The sequence below is a fragment of the Rhyacophila brunnea genome, unplaced genomic scaffold (assembly GCF_057557595.1).
Source record: "Rhyacophila brunnea isolate RB1 unplaced genomic scaffold, BYU_Rbru_1.0 scaffold_3, whole genome shotgun sequence".
Lineage (NCBI taxonomy): Eukaryota > Metazoa > Arthropoda > Insecta > Trichoptera > Rhyacophilidae > Rhyacophila > Rhyacophila brunnea.
This window is the reverse complement of record NW_028232965.1, coordinates 57,329,512-57,354,289: the sequence shown is the minus strand read 5'-3', so window position 1 is coordinate 57,354,289 and position 24,778 is coordinate 57,329,512. Positions and strand designations below refer to the sequence as shown.

General features: G+C 30.6%; 1 protein-coding gene across 1 annotated transcript in view; it reads left to right on the top strand.

Moving 5' to 3' along the window:
* The first annotated feature begins 17,543 nt into the window (after positions 1-17,543).
* The window catches only part of LOC147068601 (protein spaetzle 5-like), a 33,456-nt gene continuing 26,221 nt past the window's right edge, over positions 17,544-24,778 (top strand). Inside the window, exon 1 of the mRNA XM_085953006.1 lies at positions 17,544-17,548. Coding sequence (XP_085809132.1) covers positions 17,544-17,548 — 5 coding nt within the window. The remainder of the gene's footprint in view (positions 17,549-24,778) is intronic.

Genomic DNA, 24,778 nt, shown 5'->3' with positions numbered 1-24,778 from the left:
CAGATGAATCGCGTACGTTTTCATCAACCTAATCCACTGTAAACTGTAATTTAATAGACTCAGGTAACGGCTTATTTTGTTTTGTTACGCCTAAGAAGTATAACTTCTAACGCGCGTACATAAGTACACACACCGATTTTTGTTTTGCTATTCAAGATAGTGTAACGTTTATACATACTAATAGCGCCTATACACGTGCATGTATTTACAGGCAGCAATAGTGAATATTTTAAACTATCGTGACAATAACTGTTTACACCTAAAAGTGCTGACTGTCTCTCCAATTCATTCTTTAACAGTGAGCGAGACGCGATGTTGTCTTTTTATGGTACTATTTCGTACTATTTGACATGTAGTAAAATTGGTCAATCTGAAAATTCATTCATAGTTCGTTTTTTGCCGGCAGGTTTGCCGCTATCGTTCTACTGCGCAGGCGCAGATCGAAAAAATCCAAACCAAAAAAACCCATACATTTTCTTGTTATGGCCGTGATAATACTTACTGTCAACAGTAAATCCATGCACGTGTAAACGGGGTATAATAGTACACAGCTTGATGCTGTGGCAAACATTTAAACAAGCAATTAATATGCATTGTCAGGGTTTGGTTTGAAAATTGGCTTAAATCCCGAAAGCTGAAATACCGAAAAATAAAATGCCATATAATAATATCATCGGTAAATAGATAAAACGCTTTAAAAAACAATGTTAAAATTATGTGCAAGGCGGCTCTCGTGGTGCAGTGGGTAAGGCGCTGGCCTTCCACCCGAGAGTTCTGGGTTCGATTCCCGGTCATGACAAAAACATTTATGTGTTTTCTCAAAGGCTGTGTGTTTGTGATTGTTGAAAATTACTAACAACCACCTTGTACGAAAAAGCAAGTACATAGTTATTAATAATTCAAAAAAAAATGTTAAATTTGTTAAATAATACATAAAATTGGTTATATTTATTTACTTATTTTCATTCAGATGATTCTAGGCCGTAATTAGGAAAATAAACAGTAACAAGGAACACTAGATACGACGCATCAATAAAAACACACCTAAAATAATTGTATCACTAAACTGACTAAACGTTGATCTGATTATTATCTTCGTTATATTGTTACCTTTTTAATTAATAATGTCGTTTTCTGTGTACATTCCCTAAACAGGAAGATTATGATAAACCTTACTATTATTATTGGCCAAATTTATCTGTCTTCTCACATTTTAAAATTATCTAAGTCTATCTTACTATCTCTCTACTCAATCTGAAAAGTGTATTACTGTATTGTAACAATACACTCTCATGCAATTAATTGCTATAGTCTACATACACCATACTCATATATCAAACGGTAGCGATCTGAGAATATCATGCACTTTCCATGTACCATCAACTGATGCAATGTTAATCTGGTATTAATAATATGCTCTCTCGTATAATTTATTGACGTGATTCCAAGCTGACGCCGCTAGTCTTTGAGTCGGATTTAATTGAGTTGCGTCTTTCGTTGTAATATGGTGATATAACAAAACACAGCCGTGCTGCAAACATTATGCCATTAGCTCTATAATATAATGCATAATAAATTTAATCTCATGGTGTAATAATGATTTATCATACCAACCTTATGTTAAACGCCAGAAATGATTGTTTGTCAATAATTTATTTAAGATTCCAAACCCGTTCATACATATATTTGACAATATTATTATATCGTTAAATATTTCTGATTTCTTGGTAGCAGCCATCAAGTTAAAATGTGTACTTAGCCTAAATATGTTTCAATAATAAGACAATGAGCAATGCATTTAACTGAGAAAATAGATAAGTACTTATAACTATTACCGTATTATATCGATTATAAGACGCTCTCGATTATAAGGGGCACATTTATTTTTAAAAACCGATAATAAAATTAAAATAAACCATCACAAATTCAGATAAAACTTAATTAGGAAGATAAAAATTATGTAACGAAAATAAAAAGCAGCATATTATTATGTATGCACTTTCATTTGCAATATCATCACCAGAGCCTAAAGCTATTTCAAATTCAGTTTTCGATTTTTCAGAATCCTTTTTCGGCTCAGCGTCGTTGATCTTTGCGTTTTCGCATAGTTTCGTTATAAGCAGCGATTATTAAACGCATTCCGTATTCAGAGACTATTGATGCAATATGGTAATAACTAGTGGGTCTAGGACGATTTGGCGCCGGACAACTGGGCGCCACGCAATTAAAAGAAATTCGAAAATAAATAGTCGTTCGCGAATTATAGGCAGTTTTAAAATATATATTTAATATTATTATTTATATTAAAATTATTATATTATTATTTAATACTTGGTAATAATTTAAATATGCACATGTAAATAATGATATAATTGTGCATATGTTTAAGTTCCAAAGAGAAGAGAGTTCTTTTATTTTTATGACATGATAATTCTCAATCCGCAGTAAAAAAAAAACATTATGTTAAGAGCAAAATTAATTAAAACTACAAAGTAGTACCTAGATAGAAACTGATTAAAATTTCTCGTCTACTGTCTGTATAAAATCGTAACAAACGCCTATTTATTTCATTCTACAGTGCGGCGCCCAATTATCCTGGCGCCCAGTTGTCCCATTCCCTAATATGGTATGATTTTTTTATAGATATGCACAAACAGTGAACATTGGTTCGCATGTTTAACTCCTGGTTTGAAATGATGGGTTCGATAACTTGCCAGGATTAAATAAGTAACGTATTGTGTTTATTAATAATATATACCTACTGCGACTTTTCAACGGGCTGGGCAAATAGCAAACAAGTTTATCAAAATCTTCTTCTTGGAGTGGATTGGTGATATAGGTACCTATTTCATACATCCATTACTATTAATTGACCTAGACAAATGTATTTTTAAATCTTATTATCTGTACTTGATTAAAATTTTATAACATCACTGTATTATACTGATAAATTGAGAAAGTTTTATGGGTATTTTCAATGAATAAAAATCGTGACATTCGTATTATAGTAAGTACTGTATTATGTTTTAAAGCTTTTACGCACCGTTCAATTACTTTTAATTTGTATGATAACTAATGAAAAGCTTAAACCGGTGTACTTAATCAAAAAAACATTATTATCTGTTGTGTGAAAACCAATTATATTTTATTAAATCAAAAATATGTATTATTAGTGGGTACCTACCTACTATTCATTCAGTACCTAATTGAATACAGAAACAGTTTTTTTTGTTCATCTAACTTTGTAATAGTACAATTATCTATAAACCAGCCAAGACCACCCACCCTTCAGAGTCATATGCTTCACTCATAGCGAAGTGAAGACAGCCCCACAGTAAACTTATCCCATACTTGGCCTTCTATGAAGACTAGACTTAAGTACTAAGTAATTTGCCTGATAAACTTTACTGCAGAAGGCGTCTTAAGCGCGAAATATATTATGGTGCATGTCGTCTATCACGTGACGTCACAGTAAGCTGGCGCTATGGGGAAAAATGTGTAGTGTCGTTTTTCTTGGTGTTTAAAATGTTATCAGACTGATGCTCCCATCCCGTAGCACATTTTGAACCTTTAATCAAACATTGTCAGTTAGCAAAATCTGCCTATATCACCAGAACAACAATGAGGTCATCTCAGGTTGAACTGCACTGCACCGATACCTGCATGACTCAATGAACGTTTTTATTATCTTCTAATGTCAAAATCAGGTTTTTTTGTTTTTAGCGGTTGGCACTATGTATTTTCTATAAGAATGTTGTTTATTATCTATGGTCTGCAGGTTGGGTTCTGTTCAAAATATTATCTATGGACGTCATGTACGCACACATAGAAACTGTTAAAATTAATTGAAATTAGCATGAATAATTAATAATAATTCAAATTACTAATATGTACATTATAGTTGGCACTCTTCATCAGTGTCATTATTCAGTGAATTTACAGAGATGATGATCATTCAAAATATTCTGCAAAATGACGAAACCATAGACTAAATTTGTCGCCACGACAGCGTGACAATAGGCGACATGTAGGCGACATGCACCTCAATTTGATTACAACTTTAGATAATTTTCTATAGCCTTATTTTGATTCTCTGAATGACTGAGTGACTTGTTCTTTGCGTTGATTAACTAATTGGGAAATGTATGTACCTTCAATAAAAAAAATTGTTATGTATGCTTACTTGGAATAATTAAAATCTTCTAACCTAAACTGTAATTAAAAACCATGGTAATTTGAATTAATAGCACATATAGAACAAATTAATTAATATTATAATATATATGGTATACTAAACCTGATATAAATAAAATTATATTGTAGTTTTTTTTATGCATGAAAAACGATAAACTCTCGTCACAATTTCATGTATACGAAGAAAACAGAAACAATATACTAGCATTTAATATGCAGTGACATCCCGTGAGGGCAGTTAGGCCATGCGTTGCTTAGAATAAGGAATAGAAATATTACAACTTTTGAGAGCAGTGGAGGTTTTCCGTAATGTGGACGATGCGGTTTCTTCATTAGAAAATATTGACATCGCAGTTTTAAAACTAATTGAACCCTAAAAGTTGTATTGTAATACCCATTAAAATAGATATTTTATTGCAAGGAAACACGGGAAACGCTCTTAAGATTTTAGTGAATTTTTCTGTTTAAGATGGCTGAAAATAAGTAACTAGGTACCTAACAACTTTGCAGACAATTTGACACTAAAAATAAAATAGGACGGCATTCTAAGTTTGTATAAGGGTTGGCACTTTACCTAGGGATGCTATTGGCAATATGTACATACCTATTTAACATTATTTTAGGAATAATTAAACTTTGGTAATAATAACATAATATCTTTTTTGTTCGATCTAATACTTAACATCTGTTATAACATTCGACCAAGTAAATTCATTCATTGTGATGAAGATCTCGTATTATTTAAATGCATTATAAGTTCTATATTTTTTTTGGTGTCAAGGCTGTGAATTAGTTTTTTGTACCATTTTTTGTTATAAATCACTTTATAAACATCCGCGAATTCAATTTGGATGCGGCAAAATATTTTTATATCTACCTAATATAAAATAAGTGTATGATACTCGCATGTACCTATAAAATATTTAATATTCGAATCTGTTTTGCTGTAACATAATTATTATAACTCCCCGGTATTGTTTCCCTATGGGAGCAAATGTGGTGTAGTGCGGGACTTACTATTTGGTAATTGGTAGTGAATTTAATATTACTTAAAAATAGAATATTAATATCATAATATATTACTATTTATAAGTATTTTGTTAATAAATTACTACAATTTTACTTGTCCATTCCACTCGCAAGTTATGTATACATTTATTTGATTTGAAAATCTTCTAGTATTTTAAAATTAGAATATGCGGCGTGACAAAAAAAATCCCGCCTCTGCACGTCTTACTTTTTAAATATAAGTTACAACTGATATAATATGATGCTGAAAACATACTTACCACATATTTGTACATAAATAACAATGCATACAGCGTGATTAAATTTAACCGTATGCATGCTACAAGTGCATTTCGGTGCTCTACAATTCCGTGCGCACAAGGCCGGCCATATAAAATGCGCGTGTATACACGCTATACTTTACACTCATTATACTAGCCCCGATGAAATATTTTACATACACAGTCATCTTTTGGAACCACGGTGAAATACTTAAGTGAAATACAATTCCTTATGATATACTTTTAATATATTTCCATAACAAATATATTTTTTCTATTTCTAAAGACATAGCTCAGAATCGGTATCTTTAAAAGTATTTTTAAATGTGTAAATCTTGCCCATTTTTTGAATAATAAAATGCCTAATTCTTGTCAAATTTGGGATCACAGAGATTATCAATATAATTTTTTATTGTAAATATTTCACTATAATAATGTCGACATAAATTTTACTAATGGTTTTATAAATGCTTTTAAAAATTAATAAATATAAAAAATCTTAACAACATTTCGCATGGACGTACTGAAATATGACTATATTCTAAAAAAAATAGAGCGAGAGGCTTAAAAGAATACTATTTTATGTAATAAAAGTACTTTATGCAGTCATCAAATGTTTAAAATAAATATAAAGGATAATAAGGCTTAAAAATGATGTAAATAGATTATCTACAACGTTTAAGGGATGTCCAGGATCATGCTTTGAAAATAGAATAAAAGCTCCATTTTGACGTACGCTGAGCATGTGGGCCGTTATTACATTTTACTAGATAAATATTATATAATCAAAGAACATTACAAAAATAGAGAAATAAAATAAACTAGTGTGTTAACTTAGTGTTGTTAACTTAGTCAAATACTCTCTTCAGAAGAGGTCCATACACTACTTTATTGTATTTATTACAACTTAATCAATTTTTAATTTGTTAATTATGTATATAGAAGCAAAACTCCCACAGAGTCTGAGTTGGTAGATATGATAATAATAATAATATGTTGAACTCTTTTCATGCGATGACTAAATTACTGTTTAATTAACAAAAAATACTTCATACCGAGTTTTTGCCAAAAAAAAAAATAACTACGCAGATTTTTATAAAAAAAACGATAATTTTACAACTCAATTTATTTGATAAATGTTTCCTCAGTTGAAAATATTATTAAATTATTAAAAAAAACAAAATTCTCGAGCAACAAAGCGGGTTCATTTAAAAATATGAGTTAGCCTTGGAGTCTTTATTCGTTGACCAATAATAATTACATAAAACCAGAATTTTAAATAGCGGTCAAGTTCAAACAATATAGACATTTTGACATTCAATCTAACTCCATCAATTCTTCGATTACCTACATATCTTTTTTTTTTCAAATAATATCTTCAATTTACTTGACAACCACATACTTCAAGCTGGTGTTAGTTATTTATAGTACTATTAGTAATGCTCCAATCTTATAATGTATTTATGTTGACAAAGATATTAGACATCGGATAAAAACGTCAGAGTTATTTGGTAAGTACACAAAGTTTAATGGAGGTGATCGTTTATATCTATAATTTTACAAATAAAAGCTGATATCAAAGATTTTGTAGAAAAACTTTTCTATTGATATGGAACATATGAAATTTAAGCTTAAAAAAGGAACCCATCGCCATTATTCCAATATACCACCGCCATCTTTAAATTAATAAAGCCTGAGCATAACTTTTTGTACAAGCAACGAGTGGTCCACTGCCATACTATTTATTGATAACGTACTTGCAAGCAGAGTTTGGTATTCTACTTGGTACTGGTTATTAGTTATTGTCGTTTAGAATCGACTGTCACATTGACAAACATCCTAGTGTATTATGATATTATTATACACAGAAGAAGTTTACTTACTTTGATTGTCACTTGCAATTATTAATTACACATAACCACTAAATCATATGAACTCCAAGGTTTCCAAGATACGTTAAAATAATCTGAAAGAAATCTGAAACTAAGAATACTCCGATAAGTGAACATGACAGACGCGTCAGTATGAGCACTCTATAGGCAATGGCAGGCAATGACAGGTCATCCATAGACAACGGAAGGGGCGAAAAGTAGGACCAGTCGTGTAATTTATCAGCTTCCTTCTTGAGTGGGCAATGGATGTACCCATCGCGAGTGGAATGTATCTTGCCGAGATTATCGAGTTGGATTGGAATAAATGCGTGTCTACTAATTTCCATGAAAATGAAAACAGTCATAAAGTCGTTCATTGTTTATTACATAGAAAAATGGCACTTATGACAAACTGATAATCAATTCAACTATTTTGTTGTGGAAATCGCAGAAGGCTTCATTTTGCAGAAGACCGGTTTCCTCCTTTAGTTTATACTGAAAAATAACAATTATTTTGTATGCATAATTACATATATCGTCACCGTTCAGGCAAAAGTCACCAACCCTAAAAACATAGTTTTGAGATATCGCAATTTGAAAGTTTGAAAATGCAGGAAAAATCAGATTAAATTTTTTTTAAGGTTTTATATACATTACATTATTTTCTCATGTGTTCTTAATAATTTCTTTAAGGTACTTTTACTTTTTGATGCTAATTAAAACATCTAGAAGGTTTTGAAGGAGGTAAGGTAGCTCAATTATGGTTTGGTGACTTTTGCTTGTTAATAATCTGACCAAAGCGATCTTATTATAACAAGCTAAGGTAAACTATTCCTGTTTGGTTATTTTTGCGTATTTCAGACAAGTGTTAGAAGTTTTCAAATGACAAATCAGTAAAAGTCACCATCCATAGTATAGTGACTTTTGCTTGTATATTTATAACGAAGGATTTATTTTTTTAGAGTCAATAATGTCTATTCACCTATAATGACTTTTGCTTGTTAAGATTTTATCGAAAGTCACTTAGTGGAAAACAAATAATTCGGATTTAAGCAACATTTTACTAACTAATATACCGTGGTGACTTTTGCATCTTAAAGAACATAATTTTACGCTTCGTGTGACATACTCAACTCAAAACTGCCATTTTCAGGGTTGGTGACTTTTGCCTGAACGGTGACGATATATTCTTTTTAACACTACAATAGACTATCAGGCCCAATAACAGTAGTGTAATAGTAGAAATGAAACGATCGCATAAATACATACCTAGGCTTTGAGAAAACCACATGTAATATGACCTCACCGAAATGAAACCAGGAGTCCCTGGATGAACAACTAGTGCCATGTTTTTTGCTTAATAAAATAATAAATTATAAATTGGTGGCCAATATCTACGTACTATTCATCAATTATTGCACAGTTTCAATTGGTAGAGCGATATCTCTTAATCTGAAATATCCCTTCATAATGAATGCCATTTTTGAACTCGGAGTAGTTTGACAGGGCGGGTTGTAGTAACTTGAAATAAAAGCGATTGGCGCGCTATAAATAGTATGAATTTCGCCGCCATTCAACATCGTTTCAAGCGCCGATAGATATGTTTTTCCAACTAACAATTTTCCATCAATCCATTAAGTACATTAAGTTTCGTCTATTCTGTGAATACCAACAGAATCACATTGATAAAGTTGACATGTGAGTGGTGCCAATTTGTATGTACTACCTGTCTTAAGAGCTTGTAGGAGTGAACACAGGCGCATAGCACAGCGGGAACAGTGTTTTAATGTGAACCAACGTTTTACAAAAAAAAATCTTAATAATTTGGTAATACCATCTGTTAATTTGTTATGCATACGCTTATAGCGAGACTTTGTCTGTAATCATTTTTGTGAAAAAAGGCAACATGAATGATGAAACCAATAAAATTCTTTTTTTTAAAACCTTATTGACTTAAAATATGTTCATTTTTCTTGCAAGTGAAAGTAAATCAATGTCTAAAAAAGTTTTTATGCTATTTTTTATGTTTAAGATTAAAGATTTACACCTATGTATGTACCATAGTTTACTCATCAATATGTCATGTTACCAACAAGTTAAAATTTGAATATGTGTGTTGTTTACAATTAAACATCAACATTGACATTATGTAAAATTATAAAATTACATATTATAATCTTTTCATTGAATATTTAGAAATTTAGTCAGCCTTCATTATGATGGTTAATTCTAATAAGTACATAGCTTTGCGTTATAACGTCAATGTCGTTCATACAAATTTACATACGCCGTGACGTGTCGTTTTTAAAATCGGTTTTAATAATGTTCATAATACCAACAGTTCGTTCAAATAATCTTGTTAGTGCAATGAATGTTAAGGTTGATAAAATAAATCAATATAAAAGAGTATTTGTAGCTCATTATGATAATTTAAATAAAGTTGTTGTTTCATATACCCCATCCACCAACCACCAAAAGTTAGTTATATAGGCTCTTTATTTTCATCAATCGTTTATGAAACTATTTAATATGTGTCGCTAGATTTCAGAATCAGCCAAGTCCACCCCTTAGGTATTTTTTTTACTTTTTTGTGAATTCCTGAAGAACTAATGCTTTCTAACATTTCTGCATTATAGAAATGTGGAACTTCTTAATTTTGAATATTCTATACTCGAAATAATATAAACTTTCACCCCTGTGACTGTGTACTTGAGAAAACAAAAAGCTGTTTTTTTCCTATTCATCTATTACGGACTTGGCTGATTTTGAAATCTAGCGACACATATCATCATGTTTCGCATGTCTCCATGGCTACTGCAATATTCTGTCCGACAACAAGAAATCGGCGATAACGGAAAGTCGCTGCATTTGCTGTAGTCGCATATAGAAGACTTCTCAGTGTCGTACCAAAGCGTGCTAGAGGCATGTTAAATTAATGTATTGGCTCTCTTTTTAGGTGCAACTCCTTTCCTTCTTCGCAATAAACCAAAACTTTACAAATAATAATTCTAACATCACTTCTGATAGTTTTAGACATATTTTTATTATAAAACGCTTCAAATAACGTAACATGATAGATCCACACAGTACGGGAGCGTAAAATGAAATGATAAATTTGAGGGCGTTCCTTATTTGATAACGGAAGTGCGATTAGCTTTACTGGAGGGGATTGTAAGGTCACAGTTTTAACACGTGGACAAGAAGTTCTTGTTCGAAAGTAGCTACATTTGTCGAATGATTATAAACTCGTTGAGAGATATAGGGACTGATTGCCATTTCGTCAGTTTGGCTTACATAATATCGTCGGTGTTTTGTAAAAAGGGCGAATCAACCATTTTGGCGAAATCAAGATTTTAATGAAAATACAATATGTACCCCATTAGCGATGTTGTGTAAAAACTGCGAATTTTTATCTCCACAGGAAAGTACTTAAAAACGATAATCGACTAACATTAAATTAATTAAAAATACGAAATAAAAAGCAAATGTGACATATTAGGCCTTTTAAGCTATTATATAATAATACCTATTTTAATGACAGTATTCTTTCTAAGCTTTATTATAAACTTATTAGATATTTTTAATCATCTACAGGTAAAAAACAAATAAATGTCAAAAGTTAAAAATCCTCCTCCTGTAAAGTAGCATTTTGGTTAATTCGCCCTTTTTACAAAACACCGACGATATATTATCATCAATCATCTTCGCGATTGAGGATCGTGACTATTGTGCAACACTAAATCTTTGAATCAATTGTCTCTGTGCAAAGTTAATGCCGAGAAATTTCTCAAGTACTTAGTTCAAATCATTGCTATCTCATTTACTTACCACTCTCGAGTCATTAGTATTATAAACTTTTTGACAGAGGATCTATGAACAGTTGCCTAAAACTGAAAAATTTGTTTGCAGGCAACAGAAAAAAGTTTATTTCCAGCAATATCGCTGCCTGATTTCCAAGTTGTTCTATTTCACATTTTTAAGAAAAATGACTTTTTAATGCCATTTTGTTCTATTTCCAGAACTCTGTCTAACCCATTAGTCAGAATACAAAAATTATGAATGCTTTTTTCGATGATCTCGAAAATAAGTTATTCTTTTATATGCAGAACACAGTTTTTAATATATATATGTTGTGCAATTATTTCAATGTGAACTATCAAATTGCTCTCCTAAGAATTTTACAGAAATTAATATAGAACAACCTGGGAACCAGACACCGATATATATATTGGTGGTGCAATTTATTATTTAAATGTGAACTTTCAAATTGCTCTCCTAAACATTTTACTTAAAGTGACATAGAACAACCTGAAAATCAGGCAGCGATATATATGTATTTTATATTATGTTCCTTTCGTGATAATATTATATTCCGCAGTATTTATTGTATATATATATTTTATAAAATATAAATCAGTAAATTGTATCTATACTGCCCTGCTTATTTGATTAAAATTTTATTACTAACAATACAATAGAAATAATATACAAGAATATTAATCCAAGTTATGAAACTGTGTAGGCGAAGATTTTTAACGAGTTTTAATCTTTGAAATACTTTTTAAATTCACAATAACTAACATAACGATACCCATTACCTTAATTGCTACACGTTTTATATAAATTGCATTCGCTGAGTGAATTTCTTGTCTATGTCACCAACAAAATAGGTAGTAAGTACTATTTTTTTTTTTAATTCTGTAACGATGGCATGCAAATGATATTTCCAAGATGGCTAATATCTTGGAGCCATTCATATAATTATATCAAGCGATAATTTTTTACTCAATTTCTTTGCTACATATAAACGGTGGGAATCACATTTTGATGGTGTTGCTGATAGCAAACGCTCGAAAGTGAAAATGGGACTCAACGCCGCGTATTTTTTCACATGAATATAATTTCTTGCAGCCAGATTATTATTTGTAATTATATGTATATACTGATTGTATCTTCAACTAACGGACCGCGATCAATGATTATTAAAAATATATTGTGCAATTGTAAGTTTCCATGAAAACACTCACTGACTATATCACCTCTCCTAGTCTGTGACCCTATTAACATTTGTTGAAATCTATAAACAGTAAATTAAACAACAACTAACTATGTGGTATGTTCTCCATCGCCACTAACCTTCCGTAGTTCTGGTCTGTTAGCAGCCATATTTATTTTAAAAGGCTATATATTTTAAATTGACTGAAAATGTGACCGAAATCTCTTTTAAATCATGTGTGTTATGTCAGTTGATAATATAACAAATATATTATATTAAAGCTCATTCGAAAGCTATGTCAACTTGCCATTTCACATAACATCATTGATATTATAATTGAAAATTTGATTTTTATCCAATTTATTGTCCAGTTTCGCAAATCCATTTTATTTTCAAAAGACAGTGTGATCATAATAAAACAATACTTGTATGCCACATGATACTAATTGTATATGATATGAAAAAAATCTATATAATCTCTATGATTCCATCAAATGTATCACATATTTTTCCTATTCTACTATTAATCTTAATAGTGAAATACAAGAAATAAAGAATTTTTATGCATTGATAGTGACTATAGAGAGTTTTTTCACCTCATATTTTGTGGTATACTAGGTATTGTTTTCTCATGAGCACACTGTTATAGATATTTTACGTATTTCTTAATCTAGTATCTGAAACTTTCTGTTGAACTAGTTATTGAAAATATTTGAAAAATTTTTGAGCAACTAAAAATCATGCTGTGTATTGGATTGTTTCCTAAAATTTTGAGAATTTTCCAATGATTGTATTTTCAATGAAAACCCTGCATTGTTTCGTGCACAAATAGTAACTCTGAACACATACTATAGATATTTTAAAAAAATATATCAATTAGGGGGTTTCAAGTGCGGGTCGAGATAATAATATAATGGTGAGCTATACTCTCTATATGGGACCAAAAAAAATATTACAGAGACTACGTTTCGCCGGCCATGTATATTAAATAATGCCAAAGTAGCTACCAATTAGGGGTTATATATACGTATCTATCGAGAGGAATTTGAAAATGTTCAACCAAAATAATTGAAAACAACGGCACTGCATTGCCTGAGATGAAGAAAGTTTCTAGAGGATGGTAGAGTCAAAAATATATTGTTCTGAAGCTTTCCAAGTTATATATTATGTATATAATTTATTAGTATAATATTGGTTTAAGCTATTCACCTATATTCTATTGATCCTGTACAGATATGCTGGTGATATTATGTTAATATAATATATGAAATAAATCAACAACAAAACCTTGCTCTTTCCTTCATCAACCGCTCTACATTCCAAATACGAAACTGAAAGTAGTCACTTCCGGAGGAATAATGCAATATGCAGCCTACAAACGAACCAAACTGTCATGTCATGTAATAGCGCCTTGTAGATTCGCCATTGTGTGTCACAACGATGTTATATGATCGTTGCCATTCATTGGACGATAATGTCGAATTAGTACATGACGCAAATTGCATATTTCATATTAATTACCCTAAATAATGCATCAGATATAAATAATTATCACAATACAATTAAGTACATGCGTGTAATGTGTAATTAACTTCTTTAAATATTATTGTTAACCAGCATTCCTCGAATGGTTTACGCATTACTGGCACCAATAATGAGTAAATTAAACTATTGTGATACTAACTGCTTACACACAAAAGTGCTGACTGTCTCGCCAATCTCATTATTCCAGCGTAAGCGAGACGCATTGGTACGATTAGATGAAAATTGGTAAATGTCAAGATGCTCTGCGTGGTGTAGTTCCTATTTTTTCCGGCAGGTTCGCCACTATTGTTCTACTGCGCAAGTTGCAACTATCGCACGAAAATTTAAAACCCGCTAAATTTTTTTGATCTATGCATATAGTCTTGCAAGACGAATAAGAATACATCAAAACTACTATATTACATAATGAAATAATAATATCCGTACCTTCGTAGTGTATAAAAGTGAAAGAATATTGATAAATTCAAAAAGAAGATCCTACAAAGAATTTTCGGAGCCATTAAATAAAATAACATTTAATGAGTAAGGTATAACTGTAATAGTAGTAAAAAATACCGTACTTTATTAAGGTAGCATGCTTACGAAGGGCATTTTCTAATCCAAGGCTAGCGAAAACGCACTCTCCAAAATTCTAATCAAGGATGCCACCAAACTGGAGAACTAATAGCTCAAGATAGTCAAGCATGCTGAGATATGATATCCTGGAGGTGCTATTAAAATCATGACAAATAAAATAAATAGAAAAAATAATGATTGATAATTAAATAAAAGAAATATTTATTTTAATAATAACACATATTTAATATGTTCATACACAAACATCTATTTTAAAATCATTATTAATACTATGCATATAATAACCTGTCCAATGTGTAATATTTTTAGTATGGTTTTACGGATATATATATTTTTTAAATCATATTATTCAAAATACACATTCGGTGAAATTAATATAACAAATTGTCAAAGAAGATTTGATAACTGAAGTCTTGGCATTCATTTTTTACAACACTGAGTGTTTGAACTGCTGATACATGCAACAGACATGAATGTAATTAACAAGTCATTACATATCATTATAATAGTTACATGTTCATAATAATTAAGCAGTATAATGAATTAATATTGTTTGCATACAAAATATAGATTCTACAGACATTAAAATTAACAATAAATAATAATATTATTTTTCTTTTAATAAATAGAATAAAACAAATATATAAAAACAACAATTTTGTTTTTAACTGCGTTATAAATATTTTGAAAAACTTTTTAATATGTTATTAAGTATAGTCTACCAATATCATAAGATAAATAATCATACACTCGTATACATCACTTTTATCCATGTTTATTTGTAGGCTTTCTCTAATTCCGTTAACTATATATTAGGTTATCCCTCAAAAAATAATGCTGTACATTTTTATATACACTTCATAAGTTCATGAGCTTCGCAAAAAACATAAGTTTAGTAAGGCAGACGGTTGAAAACCATATGCGATTTCAGTATATGGATGAGCTTCTAAACTTATGATTACCGATTATAGAAATCTATGTTCACTGAATAAAAAAATGTGAATACACGGTATATAAAGGGACACGAACAGATTATCGCATATTTGTTAAAAATATATTCCCATGAACCGTAATTGCGTGTATAGTATGGCAAATTGTATTATGGTCATGTGACTTTCGCCTATGGATAGCTTATTATAGACGGACACTCTCACATTAATTTACCGTTAGACTTTCTTCCAGAAAATTCATTGCCTCTTTTTAAAATTTATGTTCTCTTCTCCCCCTTCTCTCTCTCTCTCTATCTTTAAATTTTCCAGGATTTTTCATCCATGGTCTTTAAGGGGGGACATGCTCAGCGTAGGTCAAAATGGAGCTTTTATTCTATTTTATAAGCATGATCCTGGACATTCCTTAAACGTTGTAGATGATCTATTTATATAATTTTGAAGCCTTATTATCCTTTATATTTATTTTAAACATTTGATGACTGCATAAAGTATTTTTATTACATAAAATAGTATTCTTTTAAACCTCTCGCTCTAATGCTTTAGAATATAGTCATATTTCAGTACATAAATGTGTAGTGCAGTTAACACATTTGAAGATAATTCTAAAGATACTAATTATAAGCTATGTCTTTGAGTATTCAAGTGTTATACCCATTTTTTGAATAATAAAATGCCTAATTCTTGTAAAATTTGGGATCACATAGATTATCAATATAATTTTTTATCGTAAATATTTCATTATAATAATGTCAACATAAATTATTGTAATGGTTTTATAAATACGTTTAAAAATTAATACATGTAAAAAATCTTAACACCACTGCACATGCATGTACTAAAATATGACTATATTCTAAAACATTAGAGCGAGAGGTTTAAAAGAATACTATTTTATGTAATAAAAATACTTTATGCAGTCATCAAATCTTTAAAATATATATAAAAGATAATATGGCTTCAAAATTATATAAATAGATTATCTACAACGTTTAAGGAATATCCAGGATCATGCTTGGAAAATAGAATAAAAGCTCCATTTTGACCCACGCCGAGCACGTTGGCCCTTAACTTAACATCTTCTCAATAAGAATATTTATCTGATCAATGAATTCCGTTCATGTTTAATAATATTGCATCTTGGTTCACTTCAAATTAAATAATATTTAATTTACACGTGTAGGTACTCATTATCTGTTCTCATAAATCGTAGTGATTTGAAAAGAATATTGAATTATAACAAAAATGTTTCTTACTACTTCATGAATGAAATAATAATATATTTCGGTTCATTATTTTTAAATTATAAACATCATAAAACGTCAATCAAAAATCATTTTGCTAAAATAAATTTCGTCATGACTCACGTCTTTCTAAATTCAAAACATGTCAATTAGGCATCTACGTTTGTGCCTAATAAACATGCGTCTTTAGTTATGTTATGGCATTTAAATGATATTAAATTGATCTTTGAAATCATCTTACGTTGAATAGATTTAGGTAATAGTGTGATTTGAAAAAAAAAATAACTAGATAGGTACCAGATATAAATATATTTGTGGTAATTCTCTTTTTGCAATGGGGATTACTAGTGTAAAATTCACTGTACATAATAATGATTGTGCTTGTAATGAAACTGTTGTATAATATGATAATTTATGATTTTACTTTTCATTTAAGTACATTCATATGAAACCATTTGGTTTTGGTTTTTTTACATTAAGGTTATTGTAATTAATATCATAATATATATTAGAGACGTGGGCAGATTTTCAGGTTCAAGTGCATCCAAGGGTAAGGTCTCGTGCTTACAAGGGTCCCTCAAGAAATAATAAGAAAAAATAGCCAAAATCTCAGCAACTACGTTTTCAAATGTTGATCTTAAAATACCTGTTGAACTGTTTATTTGCAAGAATGGACTCAAATTTTTGCAGTTAAAAAGGGTCATTATTATTTGGTTTTAAATGATTATCCTTTTTCAAAACATTTATTGTCAGATAGCGAAAGACGTACTCGCGATAACGAAGTGTGGCACTAAAACATTATCGATCAGATACGTTTATATTGTCATGGAAGGCGGCTGTGCACAAACCTGCTGCATATACATGACTGGCAATTAGCGAACATGGGGTAACTCAAATCATTAATTTAAAATTAATAACCTATATTACAATTCAAAAGACGTAGAAGAAAGTTTTATAAAACGTAAAAAGATACTTATTGAGGTATCGGAAGTATTATTAAAATGAAAGAAATTGTTGTGATAAAACTGACTCATGGCCCTCCATATAGGGTAGATTTGTAGTAGAGAAGGAAATCAATTAAATCGATATTGAAATGCCATTTTACCTATAAAATTTATGAGGTGAACACAATGAGAACTTTCAAAATAATAAGTTTACTTACCTAGAGGATTATGATATAGTCCATGTGTACATTTAGGAAATTATTAATAGAAATGTAATTTTCTTACCATTTTAGATGGATACTGTAATTTTGTTGATTCTTATCCATGGGAAGCCACAGTTGGTACTGCTCCCCAAATTGTTAAAACCACCCATCTATTAAATGAATTTCAAAATATATATCTTATATTGAATTAATTAAAATAAATAAAAAAATAAATAAGTAAAATACCTACATTGAAATATGAATCATTCAAAAATCTCTTCATCTTGTAAAGCAAGCCTTTATCACAATATTTTAATGAACTTATTAAAATACATCTTATGTGGTAATTAAAAAGTAATTATCTAGTCAGCAGTCGGTGTGTTAATGTTAAACATAACCATGTAATTACATCTAGTAATAAGAGGCGACTATTCAATGAACCTCAATTTAAAACGGTTTTTTTTTAAAGTTGTAAGTGAATTTGATTATTTGGTACTGTTCGGTTATCAGAAATACAACGGAAAACACATTTTGAAAATACCCGATATACTGGATTATTTGTTAGTTTGGGTTAGGTTAGGTTAGGTTTGGTTAGGTTAACCTAACAAATAATCCAGTTTATCGGCTATTTTCAAAATGTGTTTTCCGCTGTATTCCTGATAACCGAACAGTACCGATTATTTGTATATATACCTATACGTTTTGATTAATTAAAACACATTACGATGAAAATGATGAGTAAATTATTATATCGCTAATTGCACTAGTGTCAATGGTATCCCAATAACAATTCTGATTGTTATTAATTTTCATGGAATAAGTAGTACAAATTTGATTGGAACATAATCTTTTTCCACAGTTGTTGACAGTTAGCACCTTTAAGTCAATATTAAAATACACTATTAAATTAACTCTCAATATATTAAGATTATTATGCGTACTTTTCTCTTTAAAATTATGAAAACAGAACTTTGTTGATGATTCATACAACTTTCATGAAAGAAATAAAATATATTCAGTCCAAGGCCTGAACAAAAACGAACCATAAGTGCGAGTGAGAAAGCATTCGGCACGATTAGGTATATCTACGCAAAAGGCGTTCGAGTAAGATAAAATTTCTACGGCTGAATTAAATATTTTTTCTACACGTCGCCAGTAAATATTGATTTGGATGAATAGATTCATTAAAAAACAGCGAGTACATGTTGCTGAAATTTATTGTTTTTGTGTTAAATATAAAGTAAGTGGTAATTATTTTTAGTTAATTTAGTAGAAATATTAACTATGTTGTGCTTAAATTTGATAGCCGTACTGAGAAGCAACATGATGGTATAACGTTTCATAGTGTTAATAATAATAAAATTGATGTTACACTGTGCGTTATACGCAAGAAACGTGGCTTCATTTTGTCAAACAATATCCACTCTCTATATATTATTACTCTGAGATTCAGCCTGACTATTTATTTCTTTTTTTAAAGATTGCATCAACACAAAATCGTGGTTTTTATTTTAAATTCAGATTTAATTCTGGGTACGAAAATTAAATGATCCAAAAAATACATGCAAAAACTTCGACTACATGCTATTTGTCAAGAATTTAAATCACTTAATTTTGAAAACGAGGATTTATTTGTGATTACAAAGATGGCAAACAGGTCACGTACCTACCATTCCTTATCTCAAAAAACATACTTATCTTATACTTAAACTTTTAGCACTATAAATTTGTACAAAATGTGAATACCAAAGAACAAAGGACATGACTTGAATTTTACAGTCCACTTTTATAACATGTGATGCGAATGCAGTGATTTTTTCCTGATAATATATAATTATATATTTATTTTCAATATTAATCAAATTTGAAATTACCCGCCAGTTGCAAATTGTTATGTAAGTTTGACTTGATTAGTGATTACAATGATTACATCGTTACATTAATTGGAAAAGAGGTATGTGATAGTTGTGTGTAAAGTATGAATAAAATGTTTATAACTAAATATACATTGTTTTAATGAGTTAATGCGCTAACGCTTCGTTTTACTTACTCTTTCATGAAATTTAATTGGTGAGTCGAATCAAGTTGCCGTTTTTATGATGTTTCTAACTCCAGTGTGGACAGTCTTTCACATTTACATCGTAATAGATTTTTGGGACGTACTAGATTCTACATTCGACAGAGAATAAAAGAAAATTGAAGTATAATACAATATTAAGAAAACGCGATTTGAAAAACTATTAGAAACAAAACCCGGGAAAGTGAAATACTTATGTGAGATTTTTTCTAATAATGTGTTTATTTCTGAGATATTTCAAAGTTGTTTTTTTCTATAACATCTCTCGGTGTGCGCGTACATGTGCAAGATATGATATATTTATCAATTTAGGGTTTAGCAGAAGCTCGAGAGAAAACATATGATTACAGTAAACAAATCTCAATGCAGATGAAATTTTTACTGGGTCGCTTTTGATAGTGTTTTTACCCATTTGGCCGGAAATCATAAGTACGTTTCCGTGTAGGTATACGTTACAATATATGAAGCAGAAATTAAAGTTTGCCTAAAGGCTTTCAAATTCGTAACGATTATGCTGAAAAAAGATCTTGATCGAACTGTTCGATTTCTTGGAAAGATAATAAATCTTGAGTTTTATTGTGGTAAGTAATACACTTTCCCTGACAAGACGGTGCGAATTCGTGACTAGGGTTCACTGATTCGTTGACCACTGACCGCTCAGCATAGTCTGAAATCTGAGAGCTGATAAATTGTTTATGGTTTACTATTCTAGTCGGTTTTGTTTCTCGGGCGAGGCGGATTTAGTCGTCGCTTTAAAAACCAAACACTACAATAAAATTATTGCCTAATCGTTCTTCATGTAACACCTCCAGAGTGCAGACATCGTCGTTCTCACATTACAAAATGAAGCCTGAAGATTGATTTGCTGCTAAAACGGTGACCTCAGAAGATTTTGAACAAATAAATGCACTAATTACCTACGAATCACTATTTCTTTCAATATACACTTATATTATAATATACCCACATTTTTTAAAAAGCCCATAAATATAAGTGTTAGAAAAAAAGTTGCAGCAATATCGAACCAAATCGGTATCTTAAGCGCAAAATATATTGTGGTCCATGTCGCGGACTGTCACGTGACGTCACAGTAAGCTGCCGCTACGGGGAAGAAGTGTGTTGTTGTTTTTCTTGGTGTTTAAAATGTTATCAGACTGATGCTCCCATCCCGTAGCACATTTTGAACCTTTAAACAAACATTGTCAGTTGGCAAAATCTGCTGAAATCACCAAAAACAACAATAAGGTCACCTCACATTGAATCGCACTGCATCGACACCTGCATGACGTTTTGAACATTTTTATAATTTTCTACATGTCTACACTTTTTCGAATCATGTCAAAATTACGGTTTTTTTTTTGTTTTTAGTGGTTGGCACAGTGTATTTTCTTTAATATTGTTTATGATTTTTGTTTACGTATGGCATTTACTATGGCTATGGCCACAGAAAAGAAAATAAATAGAACTCCGATCTCCTATTCTACAAACGTTTGAAAGTGAAGCAGGATTTTAGTAGTGTGAGTAAATGTGTGGACGCAAAAAAAAATGACCTTCGTAGCACGCACAGAGCCGCATTATTGATGACTACTTTCAGTAGAAAGACTTAATACGAAACATATTTTAAATACTTACATATTACTAATATTAGTGTTTTAACGCGTTTTTAAATTAACATACATACTTATTAATTTCACACACAATTATTAGGAATATACTTTCTAGAAATTAAAAAAAGGATATTAATTTGGTTTTTTAGAAAGTATATTTATATGAAATGAATGAACATAAATAACACATTGTACAGAATAATTATGAAAAATATTAAATATAATTATAAAAATCCCATTCAACTTATACGTCACATAATATATAAGATTAAGTAATAACAAGATAAGTACAGCAATATTTACATACAACAGGTAATTCTATATAGGTATAACATTAATCGCATTTATAATAATATATTAACAGAAAGCATACATTTTGTCTTATACCTAACTTACTGTCATCCATCAAACACACATTTTATTAATGGTGTGGGTTGAAAAAATCAATCTAATAAACAATAATGATGGGACCCATGTAGGGCTTCCAATTATTATTAACCAGAGGAAAATTACTTACTATCCAGTTAGCGGTTAGTTTGCTTATTTACATTATTTACAATATATTTGTATACAAACAAAATTATTTACGGGCAAGACAAGACGTGTACCTACTCAATTTAGGGGATTAAGCAAAAAACCCAAAGCAGTTGTCGATATCCCACAGCTCTATAGATTTGCCGTGGATATCTAAGCCACGCGTAATCCTTAAAGACCGCCGCGCTATTATTTATTCTATGGAATTTGTCTCACACTATATCAATAACAATAAAAGTAAGCCATTTAAAGGGTAAGTAAGTAATAAAGTAATTTAGGCAGGCGATTTTATTACTTGAGTGAAGACTGAGTTGTTGATTATTTGTTACGACGCGACGTTTTTGAAAAAGCTTTCACATGTTATTTTCGCGGTTTGTCTCTTTAGTTCATATACCTACTAATAATTATATAATAATAACCCGGTTTTCGGTTAGTTTAAATATCCGCGGTTACCCAGTTAGCAGGTTTCAGTAAAAATAGGGTTGGAAGCTCTAGATCTATTAACACGCTATTCATTTTTCGTATACAAATATGAAAAACGACGGTACGGACGTAAATAAGAAAATATTATACACGATTTATTCAATCGAGACAGGGAGAAAAACCAAATATCAACTTTTTTGACTTTTCTGTCGCATGTATAATGGAAGATCTCTCTAAACATGGCATTATCACTTCCCTTCCGACTAGGTAGGTACACAATACATCTACGGTGAGCAATAATACATAACTGAAACATTTAATGACTTCAAAATAAAGTGATAGTCAGCAATTACAAGGTTTTGTGTCTGCTTATGGTAGTCGAGATGGATATCCAAAACAAGGTACCTATTTGGAATGATAAAAAGATCATGGCTATGTCAAAATGCCGACGGAGATTAGGTATGTCGACGTAGTTTTAAAATTTGAAATAATATAGCTAGCCATGTGTTTTTTTTTAATTCATAATCGGCGGTAGTGCGTAAGGTACTGGCCTTCCATCCCAGATGATGAGTTCTGGGTTCGATCCCGGTGAAGTCAAAATATATTTACATAATCTAATATGTAAATTCCTTAAGCCTGGGAGTTTTACCACTATTATTGGGCTTCACGGCCTGTTATGGTGTTTAATAAAGAAACAAATAATAATTATAAAAAATAATACAGCCCCTTTATAAACATTATATATGTATACAATACTTATGTGTTTACGTTATTTCTTGATAATAGAAAGTAACATTCAGACCATCGACATCTAATTCAAATATAATTTTCTACAGTAAATATTTTACTATATAACTATAACAATACTAACCTAACATGATCTTGATCTTGATCCCGTGGAAATCTGTTATGCCAAAAGTCAATTCTTAGTATAATATCATTAATTATTCATAAAATATTTGAAATCGTTAAACTTTGTAATTTGTGTGTTTATCTCTTCATTTTGTGATTAAAATGAATATTGACAGTAAATAAATGCACATTTACCTATGCATATTGCATACGCAACTGTATAAATCATTATTATAAACAAAACAGTTATAATTGATTATAATAAATATTATCTAATATTCCCTGTCTGAAATGCGGCCCTGTTATTCAAACAAAACACACGTATTATATGCATACAATGGTGTGCGTCGCACTTTCCAAATACACCCAATATTGTTTGTGCGTCGTCAAATACCACGCGTAAAATTAATTTTAATTCATGTTAAGATATTGACATATATATTCAAAATAACAACAAAAATATGCTTTCTTGTGAAATGTAGTTGCGCTATTTGTTTTATTTTTCATATTTGTATCGCTACTACAACCTTTTACTGGACATATTGCCATTTTCAATTTTAAATTAACATAAAACCGAGAGCACTGAGGCAGTTGTCAGACCGACGCACAAGTTTAGAGTGACGTTTTCTGAACACGCGGTTTAAGTTTACCTTACTCGAGATCGGTTGCTTGCGTAGCCTTACCGGTTGGGTATTTCAGTTCCCTATATTTCTGAGTTCCCTGGCTATGGCTGTTGCTATGGGTATGGTGGTTTGATTCACCACAGTTTCGATCTCATCCCAATCCGAAGAACTAGTTGAGCTACTACTTTCCATCATCGAATTTATAGGGATAGTGAACGCTCAAAATATTCTGCGGAATGACGAAACCATCGACTAAATTTATCTCCGTGACTTGCACGTGATAGCACGCGACATGCATCTCAATTTGATCACAACTTTATAGGCTTTAAGAACACTCCGCCGGAAAGTAATACATGTGAGTTAAAATCCCACTCAGTCCATTTTTTTAGGAGTTACATATACATTTGCACGCATGGACGTCCATAAAATACGGAGTATCCTTCGCCAGCACCACATTTCGAAGTGTCAATTCTCTTCCTATCGGATTCCCTGAAACTCCAGATGCCAACACCATATAAGAAAAATGAAAATACTTCACAACATAATCAATTAATTTATATAAAATTTATTGTAAAATCTACTAGCCCGTAATACCTAGTCATATTTTTAACTCATTAATACAACTCCTAGTATGTATGCAAATGGAAACATTTCATATGCCATAGCATTAAACATTATAATATCTTCTATCTCCTCGTGAAATAAATAAATCTTACATTGCTTAATCATTGACCCATACTAAATTTTCGTTTGATCACATTAAAATCGATTTTATTACCAAATTTATTATTTATTTTTTTGAATATTTAACGTGGTTTTCAACTGTGCTACTTAAAAATAATATATTTTGTGA